We start from the raw sequence: 21,925 nt of genomic DNA, 5'->3' as shown, positions 1-21,925 counted from the left end.
ATTTTCTCGGTTTCAGCCGGTATCCCGGCTCCTCAGGGCCGGACATGGTTGCCATGGCGGCGGTTGCCGCGGCGACAAAGTGGTGGAGGCTGCTGCTGGTGCTGAGCGCCGCGGGGCTGGGGGCCGTGGGCGCCCCGCAGCCCCCCAACATCGTGCTCATGCTCATGGACGACGTGAGTCCGGGCGAGGGGTGGTGGGGGCCGGGGTGAGGGGTGCAGGCCAGGCCACCAACCGTAGCCAGGCCGCCACTCCTAGTTTCGGGAAGCGACTTCTCTCCTGACTCCTGTCCCACCCTCTCTGGGAGACCAGCTGCCCTCAGCGCTCGTCTTGTGTTGCAGCCTCTTTGAGAGGAAGGAAGGGCCGCCAGGGCGTCGACCTGCCCCAGTGCACCCCTGTCCACCTCGCCCCCCACTGCCCTGGGTGTGGGGGGGCAGGAAGGGGTGCAGGGCTGACTAACCTGCATCCAACCTGTGGCTTACCTGATCCCCATCTTACCTGGATTACCCACTCCAGTCCCCTGAGGACTTTGATCAAAGGTCACATGTTCCTGAAGCAGGAAGGGACCAGCTGGTGAGAATGTCACCTGTCTGGTGTAAGTGCAGCTGGGGCCTCCCACAGGTGGAATTGATAAGCCATCTGGAGAGTGTGGCAGTAGCCTTAGGCTCACCTGCATCCCTTCTCCCTCCGTGGGGGTGGAGGGGCTGAGCTGTTGGGCTGTCCTCTTGCTGCTCTATCCAGTCCTGCGTTCCTTATCCCAGGAGCCAGAGGACGAAAGTGGAGATGCTGGAATTAGTGGGCATAAGGTGTTGGGGGAACGTGAGAACCCAGATTAGCCTGGTCCCACCTTTCTGAATAGCTGTGGGCTGCAGTCAGGTTATCCCTTCTCTTTGCGCCTCAGCAGCTCACCTGTGAGTGTCTGACTCATACAACCTCCCCCAGCGATGTCCTGAGGACTTGGGGACAATATTGACTATTGCTGACACTCAGTACTTGTTGGTCCCCCAAAGAGCTATATACAGACTTGTTTGGCTGTTTTTCCTTGAATTAGAAAGTAGAAATGTGGGATGTTTGTCTACCCAAGGGCTTTCCCCCTCAAAGCTAAAACGCAGAGGCAGCCAGGGGTGAGAACACTTGGTTCACTAAGTTTTTCCCCTCAGAAGCACTGCCAGCCCCCATTCCTGTATCTCAGAATGCACTTTGCACTTAAGCAAGCCATTCCCAAATGACTGGCTGCAGGGCAAGCATGCATTTCTCTTGCTGAAGGCTGCCTTTCCTTATCGGCCCTTGTGGATAAGTCATAAGAAATGACTCCTTTCTCACTCACGTGCCTGCTTCTTCCCCTTACAGTAGCTGCTGGGAGCTGCCTTTTGTGCCAATACCTTTACTTTAAAAAAAATTACAAATGAGGTGTGTATAAAACAAAAAAAAACATAGAAAAGTACAAAGAAAAAGCCCAAACTGCCCAGGAGCCGGCTGCCCAGAGCAGCCACTCAGCACTATAAGTGGGACCCTCCTGTCCTCCTATGTGTCTGTGTCTGTGTCTCCAGACCCCATCCCCACACACACTCACATTGTACATACTTGCAAGAGACCCACGTATGATTAAACAAATGGCACACTCCCCTAGGAAGAAATCAGGTAACAAAGGGCAGCAACCAAGTCGTCTGTGGCCCATCACCCTTAACAGAAACTCAGTGCCCCCTAAGTAATGACTTCCCTTCTGGACTCCCTCCCACCCCTGGTCTATACCAGTGTGTCTTCTAGACATTTCATATAAGTGGGATCGTACAATTTTCCTCTTTTTGTGTCTGACTTATTTCATGTCTGAGTCATGTTTTCAGGGTTCATCCATGTTGTGACACGTGTCAGACCTTCGTTTCTCTTTAGGGCTGAGTAACATTATATTGTTTAGACGTACCACATTTTTTTTATCCATTCATCTGTTCATGGACACTTGGGTTGTTTCCACTTTTTGGCTATTGTGAATAATGGTGCAGTGAACACTGATGTACAGATGTCTGTTTGAGTCCCTGCTTTCAATTTTATTGGGTATGTACCTAAGAATGCAGCCGCTGGGTGATATGGTGACTCTGCTTAGCCTTTTGAGGAGCTGCCAAACTGTCTTCCACAGCAGCTGCACCATTTTAAGTTTCTACACCACTTGTTTGTAAATTTAAATTTGCACGTCAGATATATGAGAGCTTGTGTCTTTATGTTGAACAAAGGTTTAGATAGATAAATGGATGTAGATTCCATTTCCCCATGAGGGTGGACACATTGGGCCAGAAGTCAGGAGAAAGGAAAAGGCACACAGGCACTATCACTGGTGGAAGATCAAACAAAAACAGAGCTGTGAAACGGCAAAGCCCGGGGACCATGTGGCACAGGCCCTCTGGGGGCACAGGTGGACCCCGATCATGGCCCAGCTGGCCATCTGTGAGCACACTTATCCTGTGAGTACCTGTGTGGCTCCCTGCATGCCTCACCACATCTCCCTGCGGAGATACAAGCGTCAGAAGGACCCTCACCCGCACCTCCCTGCTCTTCCTGCAGATGGGCTGGGGTGACCTGGGGGTGAATGGAGAACCTTCCAGAGAGACCCCAAATTTGGACCGAATGGCCGCAGAAGGCATGCTGTTCCCCAGCTTCTACTCAGCCAACCCCCTGTGCTCACCATGTAAGTTGCATTTGCTTGCAGCTGGAGTAGGGCCAGATGGCCAGGGTTGGCATCAGCTTCGTTCATTTCCGTGGTGCCCACCCGGGGCTGAGGGTTTAAGACCTTTCCTGTTGGATACCTGACTCTCAAGAACACCCAAGCTCTGTGGTATGGGGCATGGGTGCATCAGGGCACCTCCATGGACTTGAGTCTTTAGGGGATTTTTGAGGTCGAAGCACTGCCTTGGCTGCCGTGGCTGTGCATGGTCTTCAGGATGAGCTGCGATAAGGCCTGGAGGGGCATCACATTCCCCTTTCCTCCCAAAGACAGGCCTTCATGGTCATACAGCCCTATGGCTGCTGTTCTTGGGGAAGATTCCGGGGAGTATCTCCAGGGACCAGGGGTCTGGAAGGAGCAGCAGCCTGGGAGACGAGCCCTGTGCAGAGACCCACAGTGCCACATGCACCCAAGGACCCCTTGTGCAGGAGAATGGTGGTGCCTGACCTGGGGGCTGCCAAGAGGCCAGATGGGACCTAAGGCAGTGGCAGCCCTCAGGAAACCCAACATGACACACACATCACAGAAATGGCGCTCACATCACAAACATGACACGTCACAGATGTGGTGCATATGCATTGCATATAGGGCACATGAGTGTCAACGTCACAACACGCATGTCACAGACACAGCACATGCTTCACAGACAGCGCCTGTACCATAGACACAGCAGCACATTACATACAGGATACACACGCATCACAGACAAGGCGCACACGTCACAGACGTGGCACATGCGTCATAGACACAGCACACGTCACAGACCTGGCGTACACAACACAATGCATGTGTCACAGGCACAGTGCACACATCACAAACGACACGTCACTGACATCACGTACATGTCACAGACATGGTGCATGTGTCATAGACATGATGCATGCATCACAGACAGGACACACATCACCCACACGGGGCACATGTCACAGACATGGCATGCCCATCACAGACAGGGCGCACATCACAGACACAGTGTACATGCATCACAGACGCAGTGCGCACGTCACAGATGTGGTACACATGCATCACACACAGGGTGCACACCTCCCAGGCACGATGAATGCGTCACAGACGTGGTGCATTACAGACACGGTACACATGTCACGGACACGGCACACATGCCTATCAGATAGGGCACGCACACATCACGTACATGGTCCACATGCATTACAGGTGGTGTGCATGCATCACAGATGTGACACGTCAGAGACACGGTACACACACCACAGACAGGGCACCGTGCCGTCATGTGCCCCCGCCCTCATGCACCCTCACCACGTTTCTGTTTCTGTTTCTGTCATTTCCATGCAGCCAGAGCAGCTCTACTCACAGGACGCCTGCCCATTCGCAACGGCTTCTACACCACCAATGGGCACGCCCGGAACGGTACACCCTCCCGCAAGGGGCCCCTGTTGGCGGGGCAGCCGGTGTTGGGGCATGGATGAAAGTGAGCAGTGGGCGGAGGCCCATACGTACTGAACAGGAACCACTCGGTTCCGAGAGGCCTGCTTACCTAGATCGGACATGGTTCTTGTTAGGATGCAGTGATGTTTGACAGCTGACGGCAGCGCCCCATCAAAGGGCATGGCCTTGTAGGGGCAGAGGCTCCCAGGGGCACTCGCCCAGAAACATCTGCCCCCTTGAATGACAAGCTGTATGCCCATAAAGAGATTGATGGAGCTGGGTGGGGCGGGTACTGGGCAGAGAGTACAGGGGAGCTTGGAAAGGGTCTCTAGGAAACACTTGCAGAGGAAGTGAGGTTTCAGGTGGTCTTTTAAGAAAAGAGGGTATTCAGAGCAAATTGGGGAGCCCAGGAGGGTTGGGGGTGAGTATGGAGACCACGGGTGAAGCAGGTGTGTGGGCAGAGGGCAGGTAGGAGGGAGCTGTGGACTCTGTCCCCACCTTCCATGCCCCTGTCCACCGCCCCCAGTACAGTACTGCACTGAGGACATGCTGGCTCCAAACCACGGCCTCAGCCCTTACCCGTGACGGGGCTCAAGGACAGACTGAATTTTAGGTCCATTACTAACGTGAAGCATTGGCCAGCCATGAGATCCGCTGGCCTGTGCACGACCCAGGATCAACCATGTTGCTCTCCACAGCATACACACCCCAGGACATTGTGGGGGGCATCCCAGACTCAGAGCACCTCCTGCCTGAGCTCCTGAAGAAGGCCAACTATGCCACCAAGATTGTCGGCAAGTGGTAAGTGCTGCATGCCCGTCTGAGTGGGTCCTGCACAGCTCTTGCCGTGTGCTGCTTTCCAAGGGGCATCATGGAAATTTTGCAAATGGGGAACGATTCCTGGGAGGAAATGGGCACTCTGAATCCCAGCACCAGCTGCCTCTCCAGTATGAAGGAGAGGAAGTAGCTTTCCGGTAGGTCACAAGCACGATGTCCAAGGGGACAACCAGGCCCAGACGCACCCCACGGTGTCCCATTAGCCACCCCCTACACAGAGCCCACCACTGTCAGCCAGCAGTGGCGCCTTCATCTGGGCTGGACTGTTCTGAACGGGACGCAGCCAGGGGAGGGGAGGTGGGCGAGTGGCTGGGAGTTACATGATTGGGAACAGCAGGGATAAGCACTGCCCCACACTGTGTGTACATGCTCCACCTGTGTCATCCCAGTGGTGCCCAAGTGTGCAGCCTGGGGGCTATGTGAAGGTGCAGCCCCTGTGAGCCCCAGAACCTACTTCTTGTGCCCCTCCCTGATGACTGCCCAGCTCGTGACCGCTTCCCCTGGGCTCTGTCCCTCACTCAGAACCCCTTCCCCACCCCTGCGGTGGCGGCTCTGAGCATGTCCAGGTGATGCTGGTGAAGGCCTGGACAGTAGCCTGAGGATTCCAGGGCTGCCTAACGGCTGAGATGGTGAGCACTTCCGCATGCTCCAGACAGGCAGCGGCTGCCCTGAGGATGCAGGAACTGCATGCTGGGCCAGGGGCCAAGCACCCCTGTGGTACCCACCATTGCCAGGAGAGCTTAGGCAGAGTAGTGGGGAAACCAAAAGTCGGGTGGTGAGCACTGCAGGCTGGGCTCTCCACCGGACCTGGCAGGAAGCCCCACAGCTGGACCTGCAGCCTGTAGCTGGTGGGGTTGCAACAGGAACCCCCTCAATGCCCTGAACAGCCTTTCCCAGGACAGCTGTCTTGGTGATCACTGTCACAGTGATCACAGTGCAGGTATGGCTATGCTCAGCTCTCGATCTCAGGTAGTGGGCCGCGCAGGCATATCCAAAACGTGGAGCAGCTTGTCCTTCCTCTTGTGGGCAGGCAACTTGGACCTGACCACCCTAGCTGGGAGAGGGAGGCTTGGCGCCTTGTCATTCAGACATGGTGGATGTGGTGCTTACCTGATGGAGAGGCTTCCTCTCAGCAAACCCAGCGGAAGCTCCAGGCCCGTGACTTGTGGTGGAGGTGGTCCTGAGAATCGAAAAGAGGCAGGAAGAAGCATTCTGGGGTGATGGCGTTGGCACAGTTGTCGGCTTTGTCGTGATTTAACACATCAGGGCCCAGCTGCTGTTCACTGGCAGTCTCACGAGTCCCCGTGACTGTGGTGCCTGTACGCCTTGCTGGGGCTGGAAGCCAGGTGCAGGGCGGGGTGGGGCTGGGCCTCCTCCAGGTGGGGCTTCCTGATGCCCTGTGTGTGCAGCGTGGCACACCTGGTGAGTGCTGCCTCACCAGATGTGGTATGAAGATGCTGATGGGGTCCTGAGTTCCTGGGTCCTGTTCCTAGGCACCTGGGCCACAGGCCCCAGTTCCACCCCCTGAAGCACGGCTTTGACGAGTGGTTTGGATCCCCCAACTGTCACTTTGGACCTTACGACAACAGGGCCAAGCCCAACATCCCCGTGTACAGGGACTGGGAGATGGTCGGCAGGTAATGCCCTGTCCCGGTCCCTGCCTGATCCCCACGTCCAAGGACTGGGAGGTGTTTGGCAGGTAACACCCCGTCCCTACCCCTGTCCGCAGGGAGCATTGGGTGAGCCGCTCTTAGGGCCTCCTTCCGCCCCGCAGTGCGGCCAGCTCTGCGGCACCGTCGAAGCTGTGTTGTCTCTGCTTGTGGGCTCTGCTCCAGAGCCTCAGGGAGCTCACTCTGTGGGGTTTCACTTTCCAGGCCCAGCTCCCTGTTGTCACAGTCAGGCATACAGTGTGGGTGCTCAGGCCCATGCTGCCCACTAGGAACCCTGGGCCCAGTGGACGTGTCGGCTGCACACTCAGTGGTCAGGAAAACAGCCATAGGATGAAAAAAATGATAGGCTGAAGTGGGCCCCCAAAAGCAACTCCTTCAGAATAGCACTTAGCTAGAATGTTGTTTGGTGGAGCTTTCGGAAGCCCTTGTCCCATGTCAATACCAAATGCTGAGCCAGCCTGGTGCCTTTTTTTGAAACAGCTTTTTGAGGTGTAATTGCAAAACTCACCCATTTAAAGCCTACCACTCAGTGGTCTACAGCATATTCATGGACTCGTACACCCACCACCACAGCGTTAGAGCATTTTCATCTCCTCTAAAAGCAGCCCTGCACCTTTATCTGTCACCTCTGTCCCCCCAGCCTCCCCCCAGGCAACCACTGATCCACCTCATTGCACTTTTATCGTTCACTCCCCAACTCCTGCTCCCAAACGGCAGGACGGCAACAGGGCTGCAGTTCACCTCATACTGGACAGGCCTGGTATCAGGGCGGTGTAAGCCAGCTGGTTTGGGTCCTATGCCGCTTAATGAGGCTGTGACTCAGCAGTGGGGTCCAGGAGAAGGGGGCCTTGTCCTGGATCCTGAGTTCCTCTGAATCTGTGTTGCTTTCAGATTTTATGAAGAATTCCCAATTAACCTGAAGACCGGGGAAGCCAACCTCACTCAGATCTACCTGCAGGTAGTGGGACCTGCAGTGGGCGGGCAGGCTGGGGCAGGGTCCCCCGGGGGCTGAGGGAGACGTGCTCTCCTCCCAGGAAGCCCTGGACTTCATCAAGAGGCAGCAGTCCCAACAGCGCCCCTTCTTCCTCTACTGGGCCATTGATGCCACGCACGCACCTGTCTATGCCTCCAAGCCTTTCCTGGGGACCAGTCAGAGAGGGCGGTGAGTCTGGAGCGATGGCTGCCACCTGGTAGCCTTAGCCAAACTCAACCCCTCCGGCAGTGGGCGCTTAGCTGCAATGCTCCGGTCCACAGGAAGATGGCGTCTGTGGCTGGGGAGCTGCCCAGCAGTGGAGGGGGTGGTGCGGTGGGGAGCACCCTGAAGCCCTTATCACCTGGGGTCCCGCAGGTATGGGGATGCCGTACGGGAGGTTGATGACAGCGTTGGGCAGCTCTTGCAACTGCTCCGGGGCTTGGGCATCGCAGAGCACACTTTCATTTTTTTCACGTCGGACAACGGTGCTGCCCTCGTGTCTGCCCCCAAAGAAGGCAAGTGTGCATGGTGGACCCCCTTACGTCTGCTGGCAGGGCTGTGCAGAGTTATGGGGGGAGAGCCAAGGCAGGGGGGCAAAGGGGACAAGGGCTTATGTGTATGAACACAGACGGGGGGAAGGGCAGGTGTGGTTGGCCGTGGAGGTGGGGTGGGGAAGGTACAGGTGGGGGCTGGGACAGGGGCACACAGCATCTCATGAAGATGGGGTGCCCACCAGCACCCATTCCCCACTGAGGGGCTTTCCCTGCCCTCAGCCCTCAGCCCCTCTCTGCGCTCACCATGCTTGGTCTGACCTGCCTCCCTCCCACCTTGGCCTCGTTCTGACCCACGAGGTCTGGAGAGTAAGCTTGAGACAGGAGTGTGACATAGCATCACACATGTTTCCCTGACAGCCACTGCCAAGCAATTCCAGAGCTTTCTGGCCTCATAACTGCATCTGGGCTCCTCACCCAACACAGGGCATTGTGATGACCTCGGTGTGTCCAGCAGCATTGCCTAGAAGAACAGGCAGCCAGAGTGGCCGCACCTGCCGCTGAGCAAGCTGTGGGCCTCAGGATGCTGCCTGGGCTGACTGTGACCTTTTACCCTCTAGCTGGCAGTAACGGCCCCTTTCTGTGTGGGAAGCAGACCACCTTCGAAGGGGGTGTGCGGGAGCCAGCGATCGCATGGTGGCCTGGGCACATCCCTGCAGGACAGGTAAGGGGCGGGCTGGGTGTGGCTGTGTCCCTCTTGACAGTCCCTGCAGAGCACCTATGGTCACTGGAGGTGCAGCTGGACTCTACTGGGCTGAGCAAGTAGGAGCGGCTGGCCTGTGATTACATTAACTACTGAGCAAAACGGAGTGGGACAGGTCTCTTTTTGCAAGACTTGTTAGAACTTTTAGTTTGCTAGTGTGGTCACGAACTCCCCAAGGGGCCTGGAGTAAGCTGAGTGTTCTGAACTCACGTGGCCACAGAATCTGTTTTCCAAAAGTGCATCTCCCAGCGAGTGGCATGGCATGGGAACACTCAGTGGTGTCCCTCCCTGGGCACAGGAGCCCGTTATGTCAGCCGAAGCTCACATGGTGCACTGGCCCTCCACCCTGACACTGTCGGTTCATACTGGAGAGAGGAGAGCCACCTGTACCCGCTGCTCCTCACACCAGCCCCACCTTCCAGGTGCACTCATAGGACACCAACACTGCAGACGCTCAAACTCCATCTGCTCTCCAGAAGGGTCCAGCTGAGAAACATGCATGTTTGGTATTTGGAATCCTCTGCCCCAGGCCAGCCCACCCCTTGTCCACACGTTCCTATTCCCTGAGGGGAAAAGAGGCATCTCAGCTGCCACTCCCCACCACCTCCCAGCTCAGCAAAATTAAATTAGAAGGGTATCAGGCTGCGTGCTGTGATAACCATGAAAGGGCTTGTTTAGAAACTTCCTGACATTTGTCCACTGGCTTCACATGCTGTACTCCCCCCACTCAGACAGGGGCAACTTTATTAATTGTCACCTTTGATTCAGAGTTAAAGCTTGGAAGTGCTGATAATGGCATCAGTGACTCTTCTCCACACGAGGCCCCAGCCAGCGGGTTTCTTTTCCTTAAAGGCATTATGTGCACGTGGAGAGTTTATATTTTTCAAAGAGCGCATCCTGTGGAGTGCGCCAGCTGTTCCAGGCTGATAGGGGGATGATCAGATACCCGCTCCCTCTCACCTCCCCGTCCCAGCCCCCTTTCCTCCTGGCTGATCCTCCCAGACACTTGAAGTGTCTGCATTTATTTCTTTTTCTTTTCTTGTCCTTAAAAAAATGTTAGCAGAAAGGGCCACATGAACCAGAGACCTACATCATCCTGAGGCCAGAAGAACTAGGTGGTGCCCGGCCACAATCGATGACTGCCCTGACAGGGAGCACAGCAGAGGACCCCTGAGGGAGCAGGAGATCAGTGGGATGCAGACCCCAAATTCTCATAAAAAGACCAAACTTAATGGTCTGACTGAGACTAGAGAAATCCCGGCAGCCATGCTCCCTAGACCTTCTGTTGACACAGGACAGGAACCATCCCCGAAGACAACTCATCAGACATGAAAGGGACTGGTCAGCGGGTGGGAGAGAGATGCTGATGAAGAGTGAGCTAATTATATCAGGTGGACACTTGAGATTGTGTTGGCAACTCTTGTCTGGAGGGGGGATGGGAGGATAGAGAGAGAGGGAAGCAGGCAAAATTGTCAAGAAAGGAGAGACTGAAAGGGCTGACTCAAGAGGGGGAGAGTAAGTGGGAGTAGGGAGTGAGATGTATGTAAACTTGTATGTGACAGACTGATTGGATTTGTAAACGTTCACTTGAAGTTTAATAAAAGTTATAAAAAAAAAAAAATGTTAGACAGGAGGAAAGTGACTGGAATGGAAGGATACTGTTGACCCAAATCCCGATGACGCTTCTCTTCTTCCTCTTCGGAAAGACTGCGAAGGATTTTTAACCAGACTTTAGCCCTATGCTCCCCTGCCACGCACCCTGCGGAACCCAGATAACACCGTGTACCTTCCGTTTCCATAGGATGTTTCTTCTCCCTCAGAGGATTCGCGTGTGAGGCTAGGGCCGGCCTGGGTGACACAAGTGGTGATCCCCCAGGCTGGTGTCAGGAGGGTTCCAGCATGACCAAGATCCCAGGACCAGTGGGGCGTCTGCTCAGCCTGGCTGGCGGTGGGAGTGGTGCCACCTGGTGCTGCCCACCCAGCTGAAGCTGCCACCAGCCTTCCTGGGCTCTGCCCAGCAGACAGAGTGTCCGTCTGTCTCTCAGGCGGGTCCCAGTCAAGCCCTCATTGCCCCACTACCCAGCTCAAGCCCTGATGTGCAATTAAGGAGCAGGCACAGGCACGTGGACTCTAAGGGGGGGTGGCTGGTATCAAACACAAGGAAGAGCCCCAGGCTGCTCCTGTCATGGAAACTCTCCCAGTATCATGGGCGTGACCCAGTGAGCACAGAGGCGACAAAGCTGCCTGGCATGCGGGGGATGTCAGGGGACCTGCAACCAGAGACTGTGGGCCCTCCCTCCTCACGACTGTCAGAACTCAGAGTCAAGGCCACAGCCAACTCACGTGGGCTCATGGAACCTGGACCATCAGTTCAGTCAGGGGCCATCGTCTAGGAGGAGATCGGCCCCAGCCATGCCTGCTGCACCCACCACACCCTCTGCCCTCGGTGTGTTCTGAAGTCTGTGGGGTCCTCTCTACTGGGACCCGTGCCTGACTGGGAAAACCCACAATGGGTTTGAGTTGTCAGTGTCAGCCAGCCCTAACTGGCCCCATCCTGGAGCAGTGGCCTGGTGACAATGACCCTCCTATGTCTCTCTTCTATGAAGAAGTTGGTGGGTCCACCCAGGCTGCGTCTGTGCCAAGTAGATGCAGCAGGTGCCAGCATTGGGCACCACTTAGCAGACCCCACCAGCCCCAGCCATCTCACAGTGTTAGTGTATGGAGATTTGGGCCACTCCAAGCTAGTGGCGTCAGCAGCTCAGCAGCATAGGGTTTCTGAGCGTGTCAGAGTGGGAGTGGCTGCATTCTCCCTCCACCTGCTTCTGACTTAGGAGAGCCCGAGGCTGAGGAGTCTGTGTGGCAGCCATGCTGTGAGCGACAGTTCAGCTCGGGGGCCAGACCTGCCTAGTTTGAGCCCCCTCTCTGCCCTCATGGGTTCTAGGACTGGCCAAATCCCTCGACCCCAGTGCGCAGCTCTCTGCCAATGGCAGTAGGGCACTAGTCCCGCTCTGCAGGGCTGAGACGTAAGCACGCTCATACCTGCTGAGCACATGGCTGAGGCCCTACATGTGCACCAGCCTAGATGATCATGGACGGACATGGAGGTTCCTGGAGAGTCTGGGGGCGTGGGGCCAGTATTTAGGGAACGGTGGGGATACCTTCACCCTGTGCATGCAGACGCATCTGTGTGGGTTGTGTGTGTGCACACGTGTGTGTGTGCAAGGGACAAAGATGCCTTTACTTGTACAGACACACTGCCTGTGCCCTTTGTGTGCTGTGTGCAAACACGCATCTCCAGACACAGCTGGGGCACAGCTGGGAGGTGAACACACAGGCCCCCTGAATCCCCTGGCTGCCTGGACAGTGGGTCATGCTGTGTCGGTTTCAGGTGAGCCACCAGCTGGGCAGCCTGATGGACCTCTTCACCACCAGCCTGTCCCTTGCAGGCCTGGAGCCACCCAGTGACAGGGAGATCGACGGCCTGGACCTGCTCCCTGTCCTCCTCCGGGGCCATCTGATTGACAGGTCAGTACTAAATGGACACCTCCGTTCCCCCTGCAGACCCCTCCCCACGAGAGTGGGCTTCTTCACCACAGCCCCAGGAAGGAAGGGCCGTGAGGGCTTGCCACTCTTTGGCACAGAAGGATCTAAGCATAGAGCATTTCATCTGTTAACATCCAGAGAGAGCCGCACAGGAGAGCGGCATCTGTGCTCAGCCCGTGAGTGCGCTGGAGCCTAGGGCTTGGATATGGGGTCCCTGCGTCACTCATGGCCCCTCCTTCAACAGGCCCATCTTCTATTACCGTGGCAACGAGCTGATGGCTGCCACTGTGGGACAGTATAAGGCCCACTTCTGGACCTGGACCAATTCCTGGGAGGAGTTCAGACAGGTAACACTGGTCGTGGGATGGGCACCAGGTGTCGACATGGGGCTCTGGGTAGCCAGAATAGTAGAGCCCCCCGCCCTTCTGTGACTCTGCTCCATGGTATGACCATCAGGCTACCACCCCTGCTGCCTGACATTGAGCAGAGACAATCTCAGGCACAGACCAGGGCCAGGTGGGTGATGAGGACAGTAGCGGGGTATCTTTAAGGCTGGGGCAGGCACCTGTGTCCCCTTCCTGCTTGCAGTGTGACCCAGCCCCAAAGGCATTAGGAGCCCAGGGGGGATAGCTCAGGGACAGCCGTGGAGCTGGACCATCCAAGGATATGATCCAGAGTGCCTTCCCGGCCCTGCCCTGCCCGAGCTCTGCACAGGCTGCCAGCATCCCTTCATACCTCAGGTCCCCCTTTCCCAAGCTGGAGGCTGGGAAAGGGGGGCCTGCACTGTCAGCATTGTCCTTCCCAGTGGTCCCAGGGCCTCCATGCCCCCAGCCCCATGAATGAGGCCATCATGCCATTTGCCCCAGGGTTGAAGGCGGGAGATGAGTGCATGGGGCTGGGCAGGGTGCCGACCACCCCATCCCCCGACTGGGCAGCATCTTCTTTGATCTGTCAGCCCCATTCTGTGAGTGTTTCACAGTCCTTGATGCTGATCACTCACACCCTGAGGTGGACAGAGTACAGGCAGGGACCATATTAGCCCTGCCAGGGGTTTTGGGGCCCCAGCCTGCACAGCCCTCCCTCTCCCTCCTCTCCTATCCTCTCATTCTCTCCCCTCATGCCTGTCCCCTTGCCGCCTCCTCCTCCCCCTCCTCATTCCCTGCCCCCTCCCTCTGTCCCCCTTTCCCTGGTCCCTGGTTGCTCCTAGGCTGTCCTCCTCCCAGTTTTCCTACCCCGTTCCCCTCCCAGCCTCAGTGAAAACCTTGCTAATTTGCCTTAATTGGAAGGAAAATCAACTTGAGCTGATGAAAAACCTAATAGAACAGTCTGAATCAATTGATGCAAATCACAAATTTATCAGGTCTCAGGCAGGTGCCCTGGAGCAGGTGAATGGTGGCAAGTGGCTGCCCAGTCTCCCTCATCCCTACCCTGGGCCCAGCTGCCACCAAGCAGAGGGACTAGAGGTTCCCAGGCTGCACAGGAGCACCTTGCCTACAGAACACACTGCCCATGGAGCTGTCTGTGTGGCTGCAGACCCTGATGGGTCTGGGGGAGCATGGGCCCAGGCCAGTCACCACCTCAAGTCATGTGGTCAGTGCCTGGCAGGCCAGGCAGAGGGTGAACTCCCCATCAGAGATGGGGATCAGAGGCAGGGTGGGGTCAGAGGTGGGGGGGGCTAGGGAGGGCCAGAGGCAGGAGTGGAGTCAGGAGTCCAATCATTCTGCAGCCTAGACATCACTAGGGCCCTCCCCACAGCCCCACTTGTTCCAAAGATGCCTCTCTCCTTCTGACTCCCCACCTTGGGCTCTGCAGAGGCATTGTTTTCATTTGAAATGGCCAGTGATTCTGGGGACTTTGGTCTGCCCTTCCTGTACCTTTCAGATAGTTAGCACATAAGAGTGATTTTGCTCAGAGGGTCCTGGGCTGCCCTAAGGAAAAGGCCTGGGGGTCCGGGGAGCTGCCCCAATGTGAAAGGGTCCCCACCTACTGGTTATCTTCCCCTCCCTGCGACCAGGTAGTATGCAAGGAGGCCTTGCTTGCTGAGGCCCCACTGGGCCCACTCCAGTGGTTTGCTTGGTGACTCTTCCTAAGGAAGAGGCCCCTGGATTCAGGCACAGCAGTCCAGCCCATTCTGACTCATAGGCCTCAGGTGGACAGGGCGGGTGCAGCCTCCGCAGCCCTGGGGAGCATCCTGCACCCCTGTGACCTAAAAGTCTACCAGTCTGGGTAAGCCCTCACTACTCTGATGGGCTGCTCTCCCTCAGGGAGGGCCTTCTCCACACAGCTATGTATCAGCTGAGCTGTTCAGATGTCCCTGATTCATGATGTCCTTGAGCTCGAGGACCATACTGGCACTTCTACCACAAGTAGCCCAGGCCGCACACCTGGTGGGGTCTTGAAGGGCCCGGCTAGGCTCTGGGTCTCCTGCCACACCGCCACCATTCATGGTACTGGCATGTCTGTCTGGCTGTGGGGGTCAGAAGAGGTCATCTGTTCTTTCCCTCAGTAAGTTTGTGGGGGGTGCTCAGCCACACCTCTGTATGCCTAATACTGAGGGTGAAAACATGAGTTAGCATGCCCACCTCACTGAAGACACTCTGGCCACATGGGGAAGGACTCCCAAATGTCAACGGGGTGGAAGGAGGAGGTGGGATGGTTAGACATTGCTACCAAGCACATTAGCCTAACCAGATGGATCTCCCCTCCCCCTTTCCCCCCGCCGCTCCAAAAACCAGCCCAGGGCCTTCTGAGGACAAGGTCTGGGCAGAGGGGTAGCCGCACTGCCCCAGCGTGCCTGAGGCTCCATGATGGGCAGAGGGTACTGTGGGCATACCGCCCAGCTGTCAAAACCCCAGCAGACAATGTCTCCCTCCACAGCCTCGCTGAGAGAAACCCTGTACAATTAGCAGGATCTTAATTAAGTAGCTTATTTGATTTGCGTCCAAATTATAATTTGTGTTTTCTGTCTAGACTTGGGTCCCTCTCCAGTACAGGCTCAGCGTTTTTATGTCAAATGCGGCTGCTTCTCCAGCTGTTAAATCCACATTGTTTAGCATTTCTGCTCCCAGAGGTCAAGAGGTCGCCCCCTTTTTTAAATTCATTTTTGAGCCCATTATCAGTCATCCTGAACAGTTGACGCCTCAGTGCCTTACACTCCAGGCACCGACACAGGGTTTAGCACCTCAGTGTGGACAAGTGGAATTTCATGGGCTCGTAACTTCGCGCCGTGTGAACGCACAACATTAACTGCTCCGATGGCCACTGTCCATTACCATACACGGGCACTTAGAAACAGTGTGCAGTCAGACAGGCCTGATACTTGCAGACAGCCCTCAGCTTTGATTTCGGAAGCAACAGATGACTCTCCCACATCCTCCTCCCATCCCCAATTCAAGTGCTGACGTTGCACATGCCATAGGCACATCTCCAATGCCTGTTGATAGTGGCCTGCATTGGCTGGGCTGCTAACACCAATCCATACAGGGCTCCCTGGGCACCAGTGCCTGAGTCAGGGAGCGCATCCTCCTGCATGCTCTCCCCTTGTGGCAGACCTGTGGAGGGTTTCCCACCTGGAAATCTGGGATCCCCAAGGAGCAGACGTCAAGTACCAGAACACAGATCTCCAGATTGGCCCCTGGCCACAGAGGGTCATAGAGCCCAGACCACAAGCTTATGTGCAGAGTTCACTCTCATGCGCATCAGAGGCTACCCCCTGGGTAAAGAAGCATAGAAGGGCAGAAGGCAGCCCTTGGCATGTGTAGACCAGGGCTGGGCATTTTGCTCCTGTGTCTTGGTGTCGGCGGGAGGGAGGGTGCTGTGCCCACACACCTGAGCCTTTAAAAGGAGAATTAGCTTATTTTCTGTTTTCTCAGTCTTTTTGTGAACATGTTAATTGTAGTTACTTTAAAGTCCTTGCCTGTTACCTGCAATACCTGGATCACTTGTGGGTCTTTTTCTGCTGTCTGTGTTGTCTTTTGGCTTTCAGTTGTGTGGGCCTCACCTGTCTTGTGATTTTGGAAGGAACATTGTGAACTGTCACCTTCTACCCTACCGTTTCCTCTACTGGGCAGATAGGAGTGTTAGAAATGAGCTTTCTCTTTCAAAACTTGTGGCAATCAAGCTATGAGACTGACTAAATAAAGACACTCATCCCCCTTAGCCAAAGTAGGGGAGATGATGGAGAACATGATTCCTCCATAGCTCTGGGCTCAGTGGTCACCAAGGGCTGCCATCAGGGAGCCTTCGGTCATTGGCTCTGCTGCCCAGCCTCAGGGCACCACCAGCTCTGAAGGGCACACCCTCCTCTGCCTCTCTCTTGCAGGGCATCAATTACTGTCCAGGGCAGAACATCTCGGGAGTCACGACCCACACCCAGGAGGAGCACACGGCACTGCCTCTGCTGTTCCACCTGGGACGAGACCCAGGGGAGCGCTACCCCCTCAGGTGAGCTAGGTCACCCACATGCATGCCTGCAGGGTAGATCTCTCGGAGCCACTGAGACCTGAACCACGAGAATGTGTCAGACAGCCTCGCCAACCGCCAGCACCATGCCCACAGTAACACTTTATTCTTAGTTGTTTTCCCAATTACAGAACAGCTGTGTGCTCATTGAGGGGACACGAAGGGACAACAATGTTGTCCCTGTGCACCCCCTCCCCGCTGGACCCCCACCTGCCCACTTTTCTCACATGCTATCTGTCTGCGTGATCTGTTTTGGGGTGCCCCTGCCCCCTCCTGCACTGGTTTTGTAGCTTAATTCCCATTTCTGTCCCTGGTGATGAATGGCATCTTCTATGCTTGTTTGCCTTCCTGGGAATGGTTTAAGTAGCAGAAAAGCTCATGCCCACTGAGGTCACCTGGCTTCAGGGCGCTCCACTGTGAAACAGTGACACCAACCTCATGACACATGCCTGGGCTGTTTAAAGTATTTTCTTAGAAAATAATAGAAAGACTCAAGATGCTGCAAGTGTTTCTGTTGGCATTTTACAGCTGTTGGTGACATTTTTCTTGTTTCAAATTTCTTGTACTGGGACAGCAGTAGTTGGTAACGAAGCAAATTCACGACACTCACGAATGTTCTGCCTGCATGTCACGAGGAGGCTGCAGAGAGGTGCTAGCGCGACCCTACCCGGCACCAGCACCCCACCCACTCTGCCTCCAGAACCCTATCCTGGGGCCAGACTGTGGCCACAGGGCACTTGGCCACCCAGCCACACCTCCCAGGTCCCTGTCAAATGTGGTCTGCCCAGCAGAACAGGGCAGACCACCAAGGAGGTCCTTCTCACAGCTATCCTAAGTGCCTTGCCTCCTTCCTGTCGGGGTGCTTCAGTGTGGACACTACCGGCCACATTCCTGCCCCAACTTTGGTCCTCGTCTTCATCTGCCTGTCCCCCGCCCCCTCTTGTCCAGATGAAGGATGTCTTCTGTGCCCTCCTCCTGCCCACCACTGGGGTCCAAGTGGCCACATCAGCCCATGACCAAGTGTCCTCTCCTTCCAGCTTTGCCAGCGCCGAGTACCAGGATGCCCTCCTCAGGATTACCCCGGCTGTCCGGCAGCACCGTGAGGCCCTGGTGCCCGGCCAGCCCCAGCTCAACGTGTGCAACCCAGCTGTCATGGTGAGTGGGCTCCCTTCATGGGCAACCTGGGGCCACTCTACGCTCTGGGGTCTGCATGCCTGGGGCTGCTGCACACCCTGAGGTCCTCCACAGCAAGTGTCTAGGCCCTGTGGCTGCTCTGACCCAGGCACCCTCCTCCTCGGTGCACAGGGCACCCCCAGGCCCTGACCTCCACAGAGAAGTGCTAAGAAACCCCACTGGCTGGGACTGTGGGACCACAGCCCAGGACCACTTCTCTCTAGACAGTGCTCTGGCCATCCCGAATGGTCTCGGGCCCCGGGGCCTCCTGGTGGGGACAGCGAGCAGATCCTCAGTGAGCACACCCAACAGGCAGCCCCAGCAGGTGGGATCCTAGAATCCTAGGGGATCCACTTGCCAGCACCGCCCAACACTGCTGTGCCCGCCATGTTCACCAGGCCGTGCCGCCATGTGCGGCCATGACCTGGGGCAATGGGGCAAGCCATCTGCTCGAGGAATAGACAGCATGTGCCCAGTGTCTTGCACCCATCCCATCAGCAGCTCCCACGGTGCCCACACCCCTCCACGCCCAACCCTCCAGCCACCTGTGCCCGTTGATGAGTTGGGTCAAGTTCTAAAGGGACTGGTGGAGGGAAGGCGGCACTTCTAGGAGCGTTAAACGTGGGCTCTTTCTCTGTAGGAGAAAAAACTGACTTAAGACCCACAGATTGCAGTCAGGCAGCTGCCCGCAGACTCCTTGGTCCCCTAAGCTCCCTTGAAGGCACAACACACAGAGCTCGGGGCCAGGTGGACACGTCTGCCAGGAGGCATGATTGCTGGCTCGGCTGGAGCTGTAATGAGCTATAATGGGAGGACATTGTGCACAGGAAGCAGAGTTGAGCACAAGGCTGTTTTCCTGTGTTGAGGACTATCAGCGGGATGGCCATGACAGGCTGCAGAGAATGCCAACCCACGGGAGGGGCAGCTCAGGATGGGCTGGTGGCGGGTTTGTGGCCCCTGCACCTCAATAGTTCGGCGGGGGCTTCCAGCGCCCTGCAGCCTTGCATCATCCTCATCTTGGGACCCAGACACGTGCAGTCTCATCTTGTGGTGACTGTGACGTCTCTTCACGCCGCCTCCCCATAAGCCATCCTTGGGAGGACTCTGCTGCCCAGATTTGGTTTCCAGGCACAGGGATGTGACCACCACCACTGGGGAGGTGCCAGAAGGCGTTGCCATCTGCTGGATGCTGGAGGAACTGCCTGTCAGCAGCCCTGGAACCTGGAAAACTGGGGCTGACCCCACATCTTCACCCTTGAGAACAAACCTGGAGCAGCACAGGCTGGTCCCCAGACTTTAGAGGGCACACTGCACTCAAGGGACATGTGATTTCCACGCATGTCAGCGCACATGGGCACACAGCCGTGGGGATGCGTGTTGTCAGTGTGCTGGCATGTACATGTGAAGCCTCACATACCCCTGCTCTGCACCCCTTCCCCATCACCCAGCCCTGGCCAGGCTTCTCAAGTTTCTAATCCCATAGCCCCACCCAAGATGAAGTACTGGGTGACAAGAGAGAAGGCCTGTCGTAGCTCTTGGTGGTGTCTGTCCATCCCAGTTGCACATCAGACACTGGGGAGACCTTACAGCACCAACACAGCCTCAGACCACCAAGTCCAGATGAGATGGGCCCAGGACCTGATTCTGCACCGCTCTGCCACTCTTTAAGGAGCCCCTGGTGGCACACACGGTTACACACTAACCTACCAACCGAAAGGCTTGACGGTTCTGCTTCCAAAAGGTCACAGCCTTGAAAACCCGACGGAGCAGTTGTACTCTGCACACGTGGGGTCGCCGGGAGTCCGAGTCAACTCCACAGCAACAACCACAGCCGCCACCCTGCCGGCATTCACGGCTCCAGCGGCCCCTCACGTGCACACGCCCGCTCAGGGCCAGCCTTCCACACAGCAGCTAGGTCCACCGAGGCACAGCGTGGGGACCACTAACTTGGGAATGCCAGCTGACATCACCCAGGGCAGAGTGAGCACTGACCTACGGTGGCTGACATCCCGGGAGGGGAGACTCTGGGCCTCTGGGTGCAGAGGGAGGTGGCCCAGCTGTGCATGGCAAGACCAGGCTGCACTGCCCTCCAAGGAGGAGGGCTCCTCTAGGGCAAGTCTCCTGGGAAAAATGTTCTCACCCAGAGCAGGGGTGTGTATTCAAGTGAGAGAGAGAGGGGTACCCCAAGGCCACGCCCCACCCACTGCACTGAAGCGGCTCAGCCCTGCTCAGGTTCAGCCCTAAAGAATGGCCCAGGAAATCGAAGCCGGCAGTTTAAGCACTTTCTGCTGGTCAAAGCTGTGAAAACCTTCCCAATCAGCCCTTCCCGGGGGTGTGCTGTCCTTTGCTGGCATAGCTGCACGTGGACAGGTTCTTGACTGGGGCTCCTCGGGAAGCCCTCAGGGTCTGGAAGCTGCTCATCCCTGTGCCTGGAAGGGTGCTGGGCAGAGGGTCGGAATCAAGGGTCACCCTGCAGGCCCCACCCCACGGCCATCCTGACCTCTTTCACCCCAGAAGCCCTTGTTGTCCCATGGCTGGTTCTGCCTCACCGCCCCACACCACCAAATTGAAACAGACAGGTGACCGCCTAGGGGAGGACCTGGTGAAAACAGGAGGTTATTTCCACGCTCCAGCTCGTTGAGACAGTGCAGGGACGGGGGGGGGGGTGGGGAGTGAGTCTTAAAACCGCAAGTTGCTGCTGATTCCACTGCTTGGAATAATCAGATTTTCTTTTTCTGAATTATCACTTGGCAGAACTGGGCGCCCCCGGGCTGTGAAAAACTAGGGAAGTGTCTGACGCCCCCGGAGTCTGCCCCTGAGAAGTGCTCCTGGCCCCATTAGCACCTGCTGAACCCAGGCCAGTGCCCAGGGTGGGAAGGCTCTGTCTGCCTGGGTCCAAAGCTGCCCTGCCCTGCACTCCCAAGGCCAGCAGAGGACCGGCAAGGCTGCAGATGCCCGGGACCTGGCCCTGAAACCAGTGGCCACACCTCGGCCCTCCTCCTCGCTGGCCTGACCCGCCATCACAGGACATCTCCACTGGCCTCCATCCTGGTTCTCCCTGCACATGGCCCACCACCTTGGGCTGGCTGTGTCCAAACCATCCCTCCTCCTAGAACCCGCAGGGTCAGAGTCACTCACCGCATCTTTCTTCCTCTTGTATTTCAGCCCCAGTGTTGAGGGCACACTGCCAACGCTTATGTTGAGATCCTCAGTGCCCTGCCTCCTTGCCTGAACCCCCCATGCCTTACCTGCACCACCCATAGGGGAGTGAATGTGGAGAGAGTGAGGACAGGGAGGAAGGCAGCACCCCCTGCCTCCACCCAGTAGGGTGCTGATGTTCCTGCTTCCTTCCTTCACGTCCTGCCTACCTTTGGGACCTAAAGCAGGCCTGGCCACAGCACCACTGTGAGGCCATGTTGGCTGTCTACAGGGCCAGCCACCTGCCCTCTCTCTTCCTCAGCAGCCGGGTGGTAGACAGGACAGTGACCAGGAGTGTTGTATCTCCAAGTACACCCCCCCCAACCCCGAGGGCTGGAGGAGGACTTTCTCATGCTGTGATTGTGCCAAAGAGAAACTTGGGAAATCATGAAGAAAACAGTTTTAGAATAAAACAGCCCAAGGCATTTTAGCTCTGTCATCTTGTGTTTTCTAAAAGTGAGTTGCATTTGAAGGACCCTGGTAGCCCCTGATGTCCCCTGGGCCTGGAACCGTGCTGGGGAGGCAGGAAATCCCAGAGCAGCCTTGGGCTGGAGACTGAACCTTGCCTAGCCCCTCGGCCCTATCCAAATTCTGGCTCACAGACTCTCCAGGTCTCCACCCTGGCCCGGCTGCTCCTCTGTCCTGTCTGTTCAAGCCTCCCTGACCGGTTCCCAAACACACCTGCAAGGGTCACCACCA

General features: G+C 56.6%; 1 protein-coding gene across 2 annotated transcripts; it reads left to right on the top strand.

Moving 5' to 3' along the window:
* Nucleotides 1-44: 44 nt before the first annotated feature.
* On the top strand, nucleotides 45-21,658 carry GALNS (galactosamine (N-acetyl)-6-sulfatase). 2 transcript variants are annotated; one of them, XM_049863685.1, is made up of 14 exons: nucleotides 45-173; nucleotides 2,554-2,677; nucleotides 4,025-4,099; nucleotides 4,816-4,918; nucleotides 6,448-6,591; nucleotides 7,516-7,582; nucleotides 7,659-7,786; nucleotides 7,973-8,112; nucleotides 8,709-8,812; nucleotides 12,240-12,376; nucleotides 12,639-12,741; nucleotides 16,716-16,837; nucleotides 17,893-18,010; nucleotides 20,783-21,658. In XM_049863685.1, exons 1-14 carry the CDS (start codon nucleotides 45-47, stop codon nucleotides 20,867-20,869), a joined length of 1,581 nt encoding a protein of 526 aa, XP_049719642.1. In that variant the 3' UTR covers nucleotides 20,870-21,658. The 2 variants fall into 2 exon arrangements, with proteins under 2 accessions (XP_049719642.1, XP_049719641.1); XM_049863684.1 differs by having other exon boundaries at nucleotides 83-173; nucleotides 4,025-4,160.
* The last annotated feature ends 267 nt before the right edge of the window (nucleotides 21,659-21,925 follow it).

This window comes from Elephas maximus, chromosome 21, assembly GCF_024166365.1.
Source record: "Elephas maximus indicus isolate mEleMax1 chromosome 21, mEleMax1 primary haplotype, whole genome shotgun sequence".
In the NCBI taxonomy this organism is placed as follows: domain Eukaryota; kingdom Metazoa; phylum Chordata; class Mammalia; order Proboscidea; family Elephantidae; genus Elephas; species Elephas maximus.
This window is presented reverse-complemented; position numbering and strand designations above follow the sequence as displayed.